At 44.7% G+C, this 16,592-nt stretch overlaps 5 protein-coding genes across 5 annotated transcripts; 3 read left to right on the top strand and 2 right to left on the bottom strand.

The window, feature by feature from the left end:
• Positions 1-259: 259 nt before the first annotated feature.
• On the bottom strand, positions 260-2,050 carry TSTA_043880 (glutamyl-tRNA synthetase, putative; the record flags this gene model as incomplete). The annotated part of the gene is made up of 7 exons (XM_002484826.1): positions 260-524; positions 582-757; positions 868-1,057; positions 1,118-1,222; positions 1,300-1,492; positions 1,649-1,921; positions 1,978-2,050. The coding sequence occupies 7 exons, from the start codon at positions 2,048-2,050 to the stop codon at positions 260-262; spliced, it is 1,275 nt and encodes a 424-aa protein (XP_002484871.1).
• A 631-nt stretch (positions 2,051-2,681) lies between these two features.
• Positions 2,682-4,419, top strand: TSTA_043870 (caffeine resistance protein, putative; the record flags this gene model as incomplete). Its single annotated transcript, XM_002484825.1, has 2 exons — positions 2,682-3,032; positions 3,227-4,419. 2 exons carry the CDS (start codon positions 2,682-2,684, stop codon positions 4,400-4,402), a joined length of 1,527 nt encoding a protein of 508 aa, XP_002484870.1. The 3' UTR covers positions 4,403-4,419.
• Positions 4,420-5,134: 715 nt separating this feature from the next.
• Positions 5,135-7,957, top strand: TSTA_043860 (RNA12 protein, putative; the record flags this gene model as incomplete). Its single annotated transcript, XM_002484824.1, has 3 exons — positions 5,135-5,375; positions 5,454-7,223; positions 7,282-7,957. 3 exons carry the CDS (start codon positions 5,135-5,137, stop codon positions 7,860-7,862), a joined length of 2,592 nt encoding a protein of 863 aa, XP_002484869.1. The 3' UTR covers positions 7,863-7,957.
• A 2,104-nt stretch (positions 7,958-10,061) lies between these two features.
• On the top strand, positions 10,062-11,753 carry TSTA_043850 (cytochrome P450, putative; the record flags this gene model as incomplete). The annotated part of the gene is made up of 3 exons (XM_002484823.1): positions 10,062-10,265; positions 10,499-10,569; positions 10,664-11,753. 3 exons carry the CDS (start codon positions 10,062-10,064, stop codon positions 11,751-11,753), a joined length of 1,365 nt encoding a protein of 454 aa, XP_002484868.1.
• A 2,002-nt stretch (positions 11,754-13,755) lies between these two features.
• Positions 13,756-16,341, bottom strand: TSTA_043840 (pantothenate transporter, putative; the record flags this gene model as incomplete). Its single annotated transcript, XM_002484822.1, has 12 exons — positions 13,756-14,534; positions 14,592-14,707; positions 14,763-14,818; positions 14,870-14,973; positions 15,023-15,067; positions 15,129-15,253; positions 15,304-15,409; positions 15,479-15,665; positions 15,720-15,798; positions 15,874-16,012; positions 16,074-16,131; positions 16,188-16,341. The coding sequence occupies 12 exons, from the start codon at positions 16,339-16,341 to the stop codon at positions 14,012-14,014; spliced, it is 1,692 nt and encodes a 563-aa protein (XP_002484867.1). The 3' UTR covers positions 13,756-14,011.
• Between the last annotated feature and the right edge of the window lie 251 nt (positions 16,342-16,592).

Genomic DNA, 16,592 nt, shown 5'->3' with positions numbered 1-16,592 from the left:
TTATATATGATTGCAATAGATATTCAATCATCTTCTTACTGGAGTTTTGGTAGAGTATACCCCTGTTCAAAGAGCAGTTTTTCAATCATGTATCGTTTTTATCAGGGTTAGGGTTTATTAACTCTACATGTCGAAGCCCTAATGTTGGCGCTCGGTCTTTTTTTTGCATTCTCCATCAAAGACACAATCCGATTCAAGACCACAGAATCACTCGAACTATCACAATCCAAACAAAATATGCCACACGCATCCCCAGGAATCAAACAACTTCTGGGGTCACCTCCAAATCTTCTCGGGTTTCCGTACTTTCTGTCTTCGGCCATGGAGCTCCGTGGATGATCTCGTTAAGACAGACATCTACCATAGCATTCGGAAAGGTCTCTTCTGAGTGTGGATTGACCACAGATAAAAAGCTGGAGGGATGCGTGTCTGGCTTATTGCAGGTGAACAGAGGGTTGTAACTGCGAACGGAAGCTTTGATGGGGCTTTTCAGCGATGGGCAATCTGAGATCCAGCAGATGTAGCTATAACAGTTTAGTGATAACGAACACGGTCGAATATACATTATAAAAACTGCTTACGCTATGGGCTTCTTGAACTTTGCGCCCTCTTCAGGCTTATCATAGCTAGCGTGTATTATTGTCACGGATCCGCTGGTAGGATCTTTCTCGAAACTGGTCGCGGCGATTTGGGAGGGGACCTTGAGTGGCCCTACTGAGGTGCCTGGCGTAAGTCGGAATAAATCTTTACTGGATGTCTCACGGAAATCAGCTCGATCAATGTAGACTGTTCAGGTGAATGGGACGCGATGTGACTGGCTCATATGTAGTACGGTGTGAACAATCAAAACGATCCGAATGGACATACCCCAAATTCTGGATCTTTTGAAAATGGTAGTTCAACAATCTCCAAGCAATCTTCCGGCAAATTATCAATAATGGCAGTGACAGGATCAAGAACGACAATCGAACGCGGTACACCGAGTTCGACATATTGCCGTACAGACTCTTCGAATTGCTTGACATCAATTGTCGTAATCGCCTTGGATACTCCAAGTCTATTGACAAATGAAAGTATTGCTCAGGGTGGAATGCCTCGACGTCGAAGAGTAATGAACGTATGGAGACGAGGGTCATCCCAGTCACGGACAGGTCCATGGGATATCAGCTCCAGAGTTTTCCGTTTAGACAGGACTGTTCTGGAAAGATTGAGTCGGCCAAATCTTTTTCAATCAGTATGTATCAATACGGACTTGAACATTACTGCAAAGGATTCATGGAAAAGTTAGGTGACACTCACTCTCTGTGCATTGGCCTATGGACACCCAGCTTGTCACATAACCAATTATACGAAGTTCTCGACGTCTGAAACTCGGTCGTGCACAGGGAATGCGTGATACCCTCGAAACTATCCATCAAACAATGCGTTAAATCGTGCGTTGGATAAATCCTCCATTTACCTCCAGTACGATAGTGAATCCCAGTCTTACTATCTGACTTCTCCGGGGAATATGATGCCCGTGAACGAATCACGATAAGCAATCAAATCCCACATTTAAGGATTATCAGATTCAAGACCCTGCCCCACACGAAGCAGAGCTTCCTGAATAACCCATAAAAACGTGCCGAACAACTATATGCTAGCATACTGGAGCAATAGCAAACGTAAGCCCCATCACGACGAATCAAGTCCTCCGCAAGCTCATAGAGTGTATCAAAATAATCACTCGAATAAGTGACCTTAGCAGGACTGAAGCTTAACCATTGAATGATATCCGCGACAGCTATGAAATACTTTCCCTCCTCTCTGGCATGACTAGTATCGTCGTAACTCAGATAACAAATTCCGCCGTGATACTCTGCAAATCCAAAATTGATTACAATGGCTTTGACATGTCCCAGGTGTAGAAAGCCATTTGGTTCTGGAGAAAATCGAGTGATGATCCGATCAAGTCCCGGGGACCCTATGGCTTTTCACTGTGGATCTCTGCGAGGAAGCCGGAGTTGAATAAGGACTCGGAGTCATGGTGAGAGCTTTCTTTGCGGTTCATTGTTGATGCGGATTTTAGCACTGTAGACTTCTCTATGTTCATCTGTTGATCTGTCTTCAAGTGGTTTTTTCGACCGATAGCCGATGTACGACACATCCATTTAATCACTGATTTCAGAAAGCTTTACAGATCAGAAATAGGAATAGTTGAATGGATGGTGAACGACTCTGAGTCATGAGTCAAGTTCGAGCGCTTCCAAGTCAGCCTTGTGGCACAGCATCACGTGAAGGACATAATGATGCCCTGCCATCATTGTTGGTAAAAGCTAACTGACTGAGTGCTTCGCTGGCCGTAATTTGATGAGTAAATATCATATATGACCCCTTTGACCTTCATACATATCTTCAAAAATTGATAACAATTAGGGAAATGTCATGTTGTGTACCCCCGATATAGCTAATCCTAAAAGTCTGAAACTCCTGCCTAATTCCGCTAAATCCGTATGCTCTCCGGAGTTAAACATGAGGACTTTATGCGAAGCTGTTGGTACTGGGATGGAAGAAGTATTTTACGCCCTGTACGCTCAGTGTCACGAATATAAATTCAAAGAGCCGGGTGCTTTCTACTCACCCTGAAATTCGTATCACATGGTGGTAAATAAGGTTCTCGTTATGGTTAGAGAACGCCCACCATGAGTGACCACTTGTGCGATACAGTATTTGGACAGATAGTTCGTTTACTTTCAGGAAGGAAGTTCCTGAAGTTTCCTGATGAACAGGATCTGAATCTGTGGGATACGTTTGTTCGAAAACCGAATCCGCCAGCTACCCGCGATGAAGAAAAGGATAGTGACAACAGCGGTACGCCGACAGGAGATGGTATAAGGATCTGTCAGGAAGAAGAGTATGCAGTAAATACTCTAGATTCTGCTCAAGTATTATATTCCGAAGGACCGCACTCTTGGCGTCAAGACATCCTGAATCGCCATGAAAGGAACGCAGAGGTCATACTGGTGGATTGGTATGATGCAAAAGACCAGGAGGTTTGTCCTTCTTCTTCTCTGATTCATGGCCACGCAGAATTCTAGGCTGACAGACTATAGAACCCTCAAAATTGGCCGAAGGCCCGCAAGTTATTGATCGCCTTTCAAGTATGTCTCCTCAACTTTGGGATATACATAGGTAGCTCCATTTACACCCCGGGAGAGGAGGGTATTATAGACGAGTTTGGAGTCAGCGAGGTCGTAGCTACCCTTGGGTTGTCTCTCTTCGTACTGTATGTATTTACCAAAGTGAAGTCAAAGGAGCGCATGTACTCATCGTTCCAATAACTAGTGGCTACGGCCTAGGACCGATGCTCTTCTCCCCAATGTCCGAAATACCAACAATAGGTCGCAGCAGAATCTATTTCTGGACCCTCTTCGCCTTTGTACTTCTTCAACTACCAACTGGGTACGCAATCAATATGGCAATGTTACTGGTCTTCCGCTTCCTTACCGGATTCTTCGGCGGTCCCGTCCTTGCCATCGGCGGTGCAACTATCATAGACATGTATCCGCCAATCGAAGTTCCGTATTGGATCGGCATATACGGTGCTTCAGGGGTGCTGGGTCCAGTCCTGGGACCGCTTGTAGGGGGATTCGCGGCACAAGCGAAGGGATGGCGTTGGCCGATTTGGGAGCTCACTTGGCTGTGTGCGGTCGTGTTGGTCGTACTCTTCTTCTTCATGCCTGAGACAAGTGCCGCCAATATTCTATACCGCAGAGCGAAGAGATTGAGAAAACAGACGGGCAAAGCAACACTCAAAAGTCAATCCGAAATTGATGCCGCAGAAGTAACATTGAAGGATCATTTGGTCGTACTCGGTAGAGCTTTCACGTTGACCTTTTCTGAGCCCGTGGTTTTCTTCGTCGATTTGTATTGCGCCCTTTTATACGGCGTGCTGTACATCTGGTTCGAGTCCTTTCCCCTAGTCTTTGGGGAGATATACGGATTCAATATAGGAGAGCAAGGGTTGACATTTTTGGGCATATTCGTCGGCGGGGTGGTCACAGTACCCTGCTATCTATACTGGGTTCGTAACCATCTGATGGTCCGATTGGCACATGGTCATTTCCAGCCAGAAGTAATCCTTCCACCAACTTTCTTCGGAGCATTTGCTCTACCCGTCTGCCTATTCTGGTATGGATGGACCTCCCGCGAGAGTACTCATTGGATGGTACCACTTGTGGGATCTGGCTGCTTTACCATCAGCATTATCACGTTGTTTATGCCGGTGCTGAGTTATCTCGGTATGGCTTATCCTCAGTATGCGGCGTCGGTACTCGCGGGAAATACACTTTTCAGGGCTTCATGCGGCGTGGTATTCCCACTTTTTGTAAGACGCCTCTATCATATAGACTTCCTCAAGTAAAATGCTTCAATTTGGCTGACTTTTCATGTGTTGCTTGATTTTAGGCGCGGGCTTTATTTCGTAACCTTGGAATTGGTCCTGGAAACTCTCTCCTTGGAGGATTAGCAGCATTATTTCTCCCAATCCCATTCATCCTATTTTACGTGAGTCAGCAAGGCCCTGATTTTCATTGTGAATTAACTAACTCGATAGCTTCGCATAAAGTATGGCGAAAGGATTCGGCATCACAGCAAGAATGCGACGCGCATCTGAGGGCGAGTCTGCAACAGTATTGGGGGTACGATGTTGGCTTATGAAGCACTGGAAAATGCTTTCTTCTGGCTTCTTGTTTAAAATGGAGGTGGTACCTAAGGTAGTAGGAAAAAGTATAAGAAAGATGTACGATATAAATTCAGAAACCTTGAGGCTTTAGATGACAAATCTCATAAAAGGATCGACGACAGGTATATCATGAGTATAGCCCTGCAGGCTGCAGCATACCTATAGCTTCCCATGGAAACCTGTGATCCATAAACAAAGCACAAGTATGTATTCTGATGATCTGTAAAGTAGTGTAGAGGTCGTGGAGGTCAAGCGTGAAACCACAGCAGTGATCAGACACTAATCCCAAAGAGGCGCGCGACTCGGCTCAAAGCGTCGACGTCATTTTCGGATCTTGATCTTTTTTCCCTCCACTCGCGCAGTATGAATCTTGCGATAGCTATACCCGATAAGAGGTGAATGTGTGGTACAATGAGGCTGTCAGCCCTCCTTCGCCCTCAGTGCTATCGCCATCGACAGTATGGCTGTTATCTTCGATCGGCATCATACAAGTATGCCGAGGTCAGATGGTACGCGCCAGGTGCGTTAATACGATACAACTCGACAGCAGCAACGACGACGTCGAAGACGTCAACAACTGACTCTATTGTCGAAACTCTTGAACAAGGACATATCTCTGTAGGGCCCGATGAGGAGCTCTTGTTTATTAATAGTAGGACAATAACATCTCATCTGCCATTTCGGCGATTTAAGCAGTACCAGACTGGCTAATTTCCAACTTAAACACCAGACATACTCCCTCTCAGGCTCCAATGGCTCTATAGACTGCTTTGGATCGGAGATTCTCACGCCGTCGATCAAGTCTTAAAACACGTCGACAAACCCTCCTACGCTGCAGCAGACCACTGGGCGATCGTGAGACGAGCATTACCGCCGGATCTACACATCGACGTCAAACAGGTCATACCTCGACTCAGTGAGGGCGGATTGTTTATCAAATACTCACTTGCCGATGGGGAAAAGAGGACAAAAGGGGAAATAGCAACCGCCGTTGATAAATACCTAAAGGAACATCCTATCCGTCCATGGTTCAATCCGTTCGATCGTGTTGGAGTCGGGCGTGTTTTGGGCAAGCCATGGATTGAGGATATGTACCACTTCCCCAGCCCAAAGCTGAAAGTTGAATTTCTGCCGTCGTCATCAAATGCCACCCCAGCGGAATTGACTCCAGAGGCATTGTACTCTCTCTTTCGCAGATACGGCAAGATCAAGGATATTGAGCGACAGCCGCCCGATTCGAAGGTTCTTCCCAAGTATGCAATTGTCGAGTTTACTAGGGCCAAATATGCAATCCTGGCCCGGAGCTGCACTCACGGTGTTACCATACCAGAAACTGTCAGCGGCGATGGCGTTGGAGGATCGGTACTAAGGATAACTTACGAACGCAAGATCAAAGCTCATTGGATCAGGGATTGGCTGTTCAATCATCCCCGAATTGTGATTCCTGCAGTTGCAGCATTGATTGCGGGGATCACAGTCATTATATTCGATCCTATCCGCACATTCTTCATCAAGATGAAAGTCAAATACCTGCTCAATGCGGAAGATCAGCCGTTGTGGTCGTGGATTCGAAAAGAGGTTCGCAGAGCCAACATTTTATCATTTAAGAGGGGGAACGAAAAGAACGTGCTCCGAGCCTTGTCGGATGACCGGAAAGAAGAGATTAACCAGCTACAATCATGGCTGGGCGAGAATGGGAATACATTCATCGTTGTCCAGGGGCCTCACGGGTCCGGAAAGAGAGAGATTGTTATGGACCAGGCACTAAAAGATCGAAAACACAAGCTAGTTATCGATTGCAAGCAAATTCAGGACGCGAGAGGCGATGCAGCTACGATTTCTGTTGCGGCTCAGCAAGTAGGTTACCGACCGGTTTTCTCATGGATGAATAGTTTCAGCAGCTTCATTGATTTGGCTTCTCAAGGTATCATTGGTACCAAAGCTGGGTTTTCCGAGACCTTAGACTCTCAGTTGAGTAAGATATGGACAAATACTGCTACAGCTTTGAGACAGATTGCGCTTGAGACGAAAAAGAAGGAAAATAGCACCATGTCGGACGACGACTACCTAGAGGCGCACCCCGAGAAGAGACCAGTCGTTGTAATCGACAATTTCTTACACGGAGGTCGCGAGAGTAATATAATCGATGATAAACTAGCAGAATGGGCCGCTGCTCTTGTTACTGGCAATATCGCACATGTCGTCTTCCTTACTCCAGATGCCTCGTATTCCAAAACGCTCAGCAAAGCACTTCCAACTCAGGTCTTTCGCTCAATTTCATTAGGTGATTGCTCATTGGAAATTGGCAGAAACTTCATTATTCGATATTTGCAGAACCACGATGAGGAGGACAGCGATGGTGATGAGTCACCTTCGCCGAAGAAGAGCACACCACCACAAGGCTTGGAAGATTTGGATAGGTGTATTGAGATTGTTGGTGGTCGTTTGACGGACTTGGAGTTCATGGCGCATAGAATCAAATCTGGCGAGAGTCCAAAGAGTGAGTAACTATTTTATTTCATACAACGGTCTGAGTCAGGAAACTAATATATAAACAGGCGCTGTCAAACACATAATCGAGCAAGCAGCTACTGAAATTGTCAAGGCCTACGTTCTCGAAGATAATACCACCCACGACAACGACTCCCCGACCTGGACACGCGAACAAGCATGGTATCTCATCAAGAGCATCGCTGAAGACCGAAACGGCACAGTTCCTTACAGCACCATCATTGTTTCAGATTTGTTCAGCGGAACAGACGGTGAAAAGACTCTAGCTGCGCTCGAACAACGTGAACTCATCAGCGTAGTAAACGTACACGGTCGTCCCGCATCAATCAAACCAGGCCGTCCTATCTTCCACGCCGCATTCAAATACCTCACACAAGACGATATATTAAGACACAGATTAGATCTGGGTATAGTACGTGAACTTATCAACAGAGAGAACGAAAAGATCGCCAAATATGAGACTGAATTGAAACTGTTCAACGATTGGAAGAAATATGAAAAATATCCGCATGGTTTAAGATCGAGGATGGAGTGGCTGGCAGACAGTGTACTAGATTCCCATTGGAAGGTGCGCGACCTTCAGAGGCAGAGTAGGGATTTGATCATGTTTTTGAAGACGGCGGAGTAGATTGTTTCCCCCGAATTTGTATATTAAGGCATACTTGGACAATCTCAGATTTTGTATGAACGCATTGGACTCATGAATATAGTCAAGTTTCATTTCTTCCGCTTTGGACTGCAATTTCAAGTATTCCCTTAGGGTAAGTCTAATAGCTAGCTCGTCAACTGTCATCCAAATTGTTACTAGGTAGGTGCAAGCGGCACAAAGATGATGAAGCCCTGGAGGTACGCTGGCTAGGAGTCTTACACTCTAATGTCAAGAACTTAGGGCTAGAGCGAACGCTTACTCTCTTCCTCTTATGGACACCTGTGTATATGGAGCTTATGGCCTTAATCATAGATGAATTGTTAGAACGTTCCCTGTTTGGATTTTTGGGTATGCTTAGAACAGAGGCTCTGCAACGACAGAGAAACCTTGGAACGCATTACTTTCCAATTTCGGAAATTTAGGGCTAGGTGGACCACGTGGTTTATCATGTCGTACGGGGCAACCTACTCTTCACCAGCTTTCTAGGAATATCTTCTTCATTATTTCATTGTTGCATGCAAGAGCTTGCTTAAGTATACTCTGAAAACTATTTCAGTAAAATTGAATATTCTATAACTGCTCAATGTGAGTTATCCTGCCTTTTATTTCCGCTGCTTGTCCTGTGCCACTCTACACGACAATCCAAGACAGATTGCAACACAAGAAGCTCAGCATTGAGATAGAAGATCCGGTCAGTAATTCAGCCAGACACCTTAAAGGAGGCCCTGCCGCACCGGTATCGGGTCTCAGATTACTGTGACAGCGGTCATGACCCCGCATCGACGTTCGGAGCTGCCTGAAGTATGAGTGACTGGAAGAGATAAACCCTACCAATAGCCAAGATACATGTCACCATCTGAATACTTGGGCACATCTTCGATATTAGCACGAGTTTTTCGAAGCATTGCCATATTTGGCAAGTGTACGAAGCTAACAGAAGCCTAGAACCTCGCAGCTGCAAAGTCCCAGCAACAACATCGGAAAGATATCCATGGAATTACCAATCGATTTTAATGGCCAAATTTGCTGCAATGCAACGTTTTATATTCTATGATCTTATATTTAGGCATACCTTATGGTTGATTGACCTCTACGGTCCCGAAACAGACAAGCACGTTCCCATCCTTGACACGGCATCACAACACCAGTACAACAAGCACGCTCAACAGCCACTGTGTGACTGAACCAGGTTGCTTTCTGCTGACACATTACACGGGCTATAACTCAACGTTTTTCGTGTCTGGAGTCAACAATGGAAAAGTGGTTGAGGAAGTATCTCTCACTCGTCATTACAGAGTCCCCGTTGCGTTGATACCCATGATTCGAGTATAAGAAATAGGATAAGGTGAAGTTTACCCAGCCCCGCAGATGTTACCTACTAAACGTACGTGATGCTATCCTAACTACCTAGGTATCACTACTGTAACCATTTTACAAGACTCTCAAGCACATCTTCGACTACCCGCCCAGCTCCAAGAGTCTCTCACCCCACGTGACTTGACCATGCATAATGCCGACATAATAGGTGACAAGCCAATAGTAGTCCTTTCTTAACAATATCCAATTACTGATAATGGTGTGGAAGTGAGAGACTGACTTGGCATATCATGTCAGAACAAAGCCTCATTCTTAAGTTTGGCTCTACTAATGCTGGATCTAGCCAGAAATATTGCCACCAGTGGCATCAATGATATATGCAGCTGACTCAATTATTCTCACTCTGTGCTTCTTCTTGCATTTCCCCTTACTTTTGGCCTATTAGATGAAAGTCTGTTATCGCCAATTGCTCACGAAATGCGGAGTAATATCAAAAACTTTAGTCACGCAAGTGGGCATTTGAGCTCACTTGCGGTGCTTGGTACATGTATGTATCGAGCACCCCAGTCTTAAACAATCTAATTAAATATCTCAGTAAGCCACCCAGTCATTGGATTATAATCGTTCTCTTGGAGCACCATCCATCCCACAACGAGACTTGAAGCACCTTGTAAGGACAAAGTTTGACCAAGAGATCGCAATCGTTTCCCCACCACTATTACAATCACAAGGCCGGACAGAATATAAGAGATACCCTAGAGAAAGTACGGATTTCCTTTTCTCCAACTTTGCAGCTCTTGTTTCGGACGTGTACTTTATAGAATTAACATTTTGAATATTCATCTTGATAGTACAAGCACAATGTTGCTGCTGGCCCTTATCGCCGTCCTAGGCACGATTTTCTTAGACCTATACTACCAAATGAAGAACAAGTCCAACCTCCATCCTGGGCCAAAAGGTCTTCCCATCGTAGGGAACATTATGGATCTCCCACCAAAAGGATTGCCAGAATATCAGCACTGGCTCAAATTCAAAGACACTTACGGTCCCATCAGCTCTGTTACAGTACTTGGAACCACACTTATTATAATCCATGATAAGCAAGCAGCACATGATCTACTATAAAAGAGATCGTCGAAAACATCATCGAGACCACAGATGTACTTTGCATGTAAGGCATGTGGTCTTGGAAGGTTTCTCTCATTAATGGAATACAACAGCACCTTTCGAGCCCATCGCAAGTTGATACATCAACAGCTGGGTACAAAACGGCAGCATCACGTTTCTGAAACGTTCAGGATGTCGAGTCACGTCGGTTTCTTTTGCGAATCCTAGAGGATCCCGCTTATTTGATCGCTCATATTAAAACGTAGGTTTGCCCCCCTCCCCCCAGTCACGTTAAGAACATCGGACTATATGTGCTCGTTGTGGTTGGATGACTTGTTTATTAAATGAATTCTTAGGGAAACCGGTGCGATCATCCTGCAGATAGTATACGGCTACTCTATCGAGCCGCAGACTGCCGACCCCTTGGTCCTCCTAACTGAGTGCATGATGCATAATCTTTCCGTTGCCCTGCTCCCTATGTACTGGGCCGTCGATATATTTCCGATCCTCAAGTATATTCCGGAAGGTTTACCAGGAGCAGTTTTCGAAAGGGTAGCTCGAAAATGGAACGAGATCAACCGCATGGTGATTGATATACCTTATACATTTGTTCAGCAGCAAATGGCGAATGGCAGCCAACGGCCGTCATATGTGGCATCTTCAATTGAACAGCATGGCAGAATGAATGAAGATGAAGAAGAAGCTATTAAGGAAACCGCTGCGCTTATGTATCCTGGAGGGGTTGATACTACTGTCTCCTCTGTCAGCAGTTTTATCTTGGCAATGATGCTCTTCCCGTCGGTCCAGAGAAAGGCTCAAGCGGAAATCGACTCTATAATTGGGGGTGGGAGACTTCCCCAATTCGAAGATCGAGAGAAATTGCCGTACGTTAATGCTCTTATAAAGGAAACGGTCCGATGGCTTCCTGTTGTGTCATTAGGAGTTACTCACATAACCGACGAGGAAATAAACTATAAAGGAGTTCGCATCCCGAAAGGAGCGTACCTATTGCCAATGGTATGGTGGTTTTTACATGACCCACAAGTCTACCCAAACCATTCTTCGTTCGACCCGGAGAGGTTTCTGAAACCTCGCAATGAGCCCGATCCTGCGACTGAAGCTTTCGGGTACGGCCGCAGTATATGCCCCGGCCGATTTTTGGCAGATGAGAACTTGTTCTTGACCATCTCACGTCTGTTGACTGTTTTCGACATCACCAAAGCTGCTGATGAGAATGGTAAGGAAATCGAACCAGAGATAGATATTACACCTGGAATAATAAGTCACCCGCTCCGTTTCCCTTATTGTATCAAAGCAAGTAGCACACAATCCGTGGATATAATACGGTCTGTTGAAAAAGATCATCCGTGGAAGAAAGGTGACGCTCATCTTTTGAATGGAAGCTTGAATGGGAGCCTATTTAGTAGACTATGGTCGAGAGAGTAATGGGCTGGCAAGATGTGTGAATACAGTGACTACACACTCTCTCCTCTCCTTTTGTATTGATTTTATTTTGCTGTGAAAGAAAGGAGACATCTGTCCCCAAGCCCTCAGCTCCCGTCAGGACCTCGAAGTGAAAGGGAATGACATGAGGATAGTACCTAGGAATGCTCATGGATACGTAAATACCTAGGTAGTCTCACAGTAAAAACCTTTGAAGTGGGATGAAATACCAGTTGACGCATGTCTTGAAATACATGTATAGCTAATGCCCCACCTAGGTACCTAGGTATTTGAGATATAGCCATGTCTAGGTGGATAATTTATGCACTAGTGGCCACATATAGAGTACCTCTATGACTGCCCAGGTGGAGGAGGGAGACACCGGAAATTGATGAGTTCCATTTCTTTTGTGTACCTAGGTACGGTCAATGTTTTCTTAAAGTAGGGCCTATAATTACTATGTGACAGATTCGGACTATGGATGTTCACGTCTTTCTGGGTAAAAATAAGCAGTGAAAGTGCAGGCATGTAAATTTGTTCCGAGCTTGGAACTTTATCTAGGTAGATACCTGAAGGTAAAATGTATTCTCCTGTAGGTTTTAAAACCACTATTGTATTGGTCTTTGTATACATCTGATAGAACCTCCGGTAAACATTTGACCAGCCTCTACTAGTGTTTTCCCTCTGGGTATTTAAACTCAAATTCTCCATCTAGACAATAGATCCTCTCTCCTTCCTTGATCTTTGCATCAAATTTCACAGTGAAATTACCCTGTTTCATTGCTTTAGTTCATCTACAACAAAGAGGAAGGGAAAAGATAGTTCAACATACTTTGTCTACAAACCATGGTGCGTAAGCATGAAGACTCATTATGGCGAGCCCTTTCAGGGGAGGCCAGTCCTTCTTCCGACCTGGATATGGCTGCTCGATGGAATCCATGTGACCACAGAAGGGAATTGTGCCATGCTCTCCTGGATTATCAGTTGAGTTTTAGCGTGCATACCAGTTCCAGTGGATCATCTGAGATGTCTTCCAGCAAGAATCCTACTCCTCGCAGTTAGTGTAACTAATCTTAATTCACTTCATCTCGATAGGGAATCATCATAAATGTAGGTATTAATGTTTTCTTCACTAATAGAGTCAGTTTGGTCCAAGGTTAAGGTAGAGAACCAACAGGGTTAGCACCACTTCTTACACAAGCGGAGGAGTCGGTGAACTTCAACTCCATCGATTTGAAACAATCCGTATTGCGGGACTCGGGGCAGAACTTGAGATTCGCCTCTCCTAGACCACGTCTGGGATTGGTAGAGAAGACAATGGCTTCTTAAGGCGCTGGTCTGGTATCGTGAACTGTAACGCAGTAATCCAAGGAACACTACTCATAACAATAGAAGGCACTTGTTCCATGACTCCGAACTCCAGAATCCAGTAAGATATGACGCAAACGGCCAATCTGTTACCGTAGGATTGGTTATTCGCTTGAAGTTTGGGAAATATGGAAGAGAGAGAACTCTACTTTCTTCCAAAATGAAGAAATTGGATAAAAAAGAACGCTTTCCAGGCTCCTGTCATTACTTACTACCTTATCAGACCCAAGGGCCGTTAGTGTAAGAGGTTCGTGAAGCTCGTGGTGATTTTCTTTCTACACTTTTATCTTTGGTATCATAGTAGTTTTTGATATCGCGACCCAATAGCTGCCGCTGCTACACCGCCAAGCAATTTTAGCTCCAGATGCAAGATAGGCAGCAGCAATATAGATCAGGTTGGCGTTGAGGTATCGGATTTCGCGGGTTGTTTTTGGAGTCCCGAAAACCCATGCTACTTCCTATAACGAAAATTATTTAGGCTCTTCCAACGCAACCAGATCAGGCATGCGTCACTAATATGAACATTCGAATGTTGTTGGCGCCATATGTAGGGTTTATGATGGCGGACTCGAGAGCTTCAGGGGCGCTCAGGAAGTCTCTATTTCCCTACTGTACTGTGAATCGATTAATCGAGTTAGGGTTTCATGGTATATAGTTGATCTATAACTAGGAAAGTTATGTCTGGACAGGAAAAATATACTGTACAGGTAAAGTAATGTGATAATATCAAAGCGAGTTAGCAGCACACATCATTTATGTGGATAAGGAACATTCAACTGAATCGACATGAAATAAACATAATAGCGATCTCCAACAGAGGAAGGAAAATGTATAGCATTGAACAAAAGAAACGGCCCTCTGTCGTATGTATTTGCTTAAAATGAGGAATTTATTCAAAGCAATCTTGATGGCTGAACTTCCATCTCTTTGATATCACCCGGCTTAGTATGCGATCTCAAACCCGATCCCTTCGAAGCACGCGCCTTGTCTTCTTCGTAACAAGGTGAGACGATATTCGACGAAGACGAAGGAGGAATTGCTCCACTTTCATAGTGTCCGGATGTGTCATCGACGCTCTTAAGTCGAGTCAACTGTATACTGCTACTAGACGCGTCTTTCTCTCCGTTCATTGTTTGCTGCTGCTGTAGTTGAATACAGCTCTCCGTGGCATGTCTCTGAGATATCCGAGCAGCGAAGGATTCCTTGTTTTGCAAGTTACGAACCAAGAAGCACATCATAATGAATATAGCAGACATCACAGATACGGTGATGTAGCCCTTGCAGTATCTTGGTGCGTCGACCTGCTGCCAGACTAGGAGAGGTAGCCATATCTGAATGATATATGCAACTTCGTTCATAGCTGCGAGGGTGATGGCGCGTTCCTCGCTATCGTTTCCGCAGACTTCGTTGGCCCAGCTATTTCATATTATTAGCCTTCATCCAGCCAATATCAGATATTAGTTGTAGACTCACGCCATGCACAATCCACTCAAACCAAAGGACGCCCCTGCCGAGATGAGAGATGTCCACTTCCACCAGGTAGGAATATCCCAAATAGCTAATGAAACATAGCATATGATATTTACAACCTATTATCATAACTCGTCAGTATCCTCGTTATCGATGACACGAATTCAGACTTACTCCGCCAAATACAAGAGGTGGCCAACGTCTGCCTCGTAGGACGGTATCAGATAGCCCTAGGCGAATAATCAGTAACCTAAACAGGTCAAGCTTGATTGATATCATACAAGCATATATTATAGTCATCAGGATTTGAACTCCAGACGTAGTTGTCGGATAATTATTGATTTGTGGAATTGAGTAATGAGGATTTTCCGAATGGCGCAGGTACCTATTTATAGTGAGTATTAAAGCAACATAGAAGGCGGTAGGATACGCACTGCTGAAAAATCGGTTGCATGTTCGCAATACCGTTGTTGAAAGCTCTGGTATTCGAATTAGTAAAGATATGAAATTCAGGTAGGGTTTGGGGAACTATTGACTTACAAATACAGAAGAGACATGAGGTATATGTGCCATGAAGTAAAGATTCTCTTCAATTTCTCCTTCGTATACTTGGCGCGAGGTTTTCGTCCCTCCATATGCATTCGCAGTTGTGCGAGTTTGATTTCCTAGACCTAGTGAGCAGCTGTACAAATTTAAAAATTGGATATCAACTCACCTCTTCACTGAGATACCACGACTTCGTGATCTCGGGCACATCCGGAAGTATAAAGTAACCTGCAACAGCAACAGGCAAAGAAATAGAACCATTGATAATAAAAGCCCTAGACCAGAAGAATGTCAGACCAATACCTCTCATGGACTTATCCATCAATACGTAGTTTAGCACAAACCATTGCCACCCTTTGAATCCCCCAACACCCCCTAGTCGATAGACGCCACTCATTATGTATCCTGAAGCCATCTGACCCAAGGCACTGCAAATCTGAAATATACAAGCTCTTTTCCCAAGTTCGTCTCTTCGATACCATGATCCGAGGGAGTGTTGAATACCAGGGTAATAACCACTTTCACAGAGACCTTCACTTTTGTCAGTTTTTGGACCCCTGACAATGATTGTGATATAATTCTTACCGATGAGTAAACGGATTATATAGAATTGATATGCTTGGTTGCATCTTGATGACGAGAGGGTAAGAACAGCCCAGCAGACCTGTGAACCGGAATCCTTAGTCCTGCAATATGGCATTCGAGCAAGTCATACAAGGAATCAGATGGATGCTCGTACCTCAAGACTCGGTATCCAATATCGTGGCCGTGTTCGACTAAGAATAATATTGCTCGGGATTTGTCCCAACATATACCCCAAAGCCCAAGCCGTTTGCATGTAATTCAGCTGGTTATGAAATAGTCTCAAGTCCTCTTGCCTGGAATCAAATCCCCATTAGCACAGATTTAGCGCAGAGTAGAACTTCACTTATTACGTACATCCCAGAAACGAAGGCATTGTTGATGTTATAGTCGTCGACGCTTTTGACAAAGTACCCTATTTCCCTCAAATATTAGCATGGAACATAAACAAGGGGATATTTCGAATCTCACCAACTGCACCAAATGAAATGAGTGCAGTATCAAGCTTGGTAAGTAGTCGCCGTTCTGTTGGAGGCTTGTCAAATGTGTCCCATAAATAGCTAACGAATTTCGGTTTCTTGAGCTCTCCTGGCCCAGTAGCTTCTTTGATATCCCCGGCGGACATCGTAGAAAGGTCCAGGACTCAATTTGGGCCGAGGAACACGTCTCGAGCACCTTCGTGGTCAAAAGAAGTCGTTCAGAAACCTGGGAAGAAACAAATTCGAAAGGAAGAGAGTATTGATCAACAATATACTATCATGCCAGTAAGAAAAGCTGTAATCTCGCAGTCTTAGCTTAATGTAATATGACTCTATATTGACTGTAGCAGAGATTTGGAGCAAAGTGTTATGCCATGGGACAGATAGAAAACATATG

Source organism: Talaromyces stipitatus, genomic scaffold (genome assembly GCF_000003125.1).
Source record: "Talaromyces stipitatus ATCC 10500 scf_1105507295515 genomic scaffold, whole genome shotgun sequence".
Classification (NCBI taxonomy): domain Eukaryota; kingdom Fungi; phylum Ascomycota; class Eurotiomycetes; order Eurotiales; family Trichocomaceae; genus Talaromyces; species Talaromyces stipitatus.
Note: the sequence above shows the minus strand (reverse complement) of the source record. Positions and strands in the feature narration are given on the sequence as shown.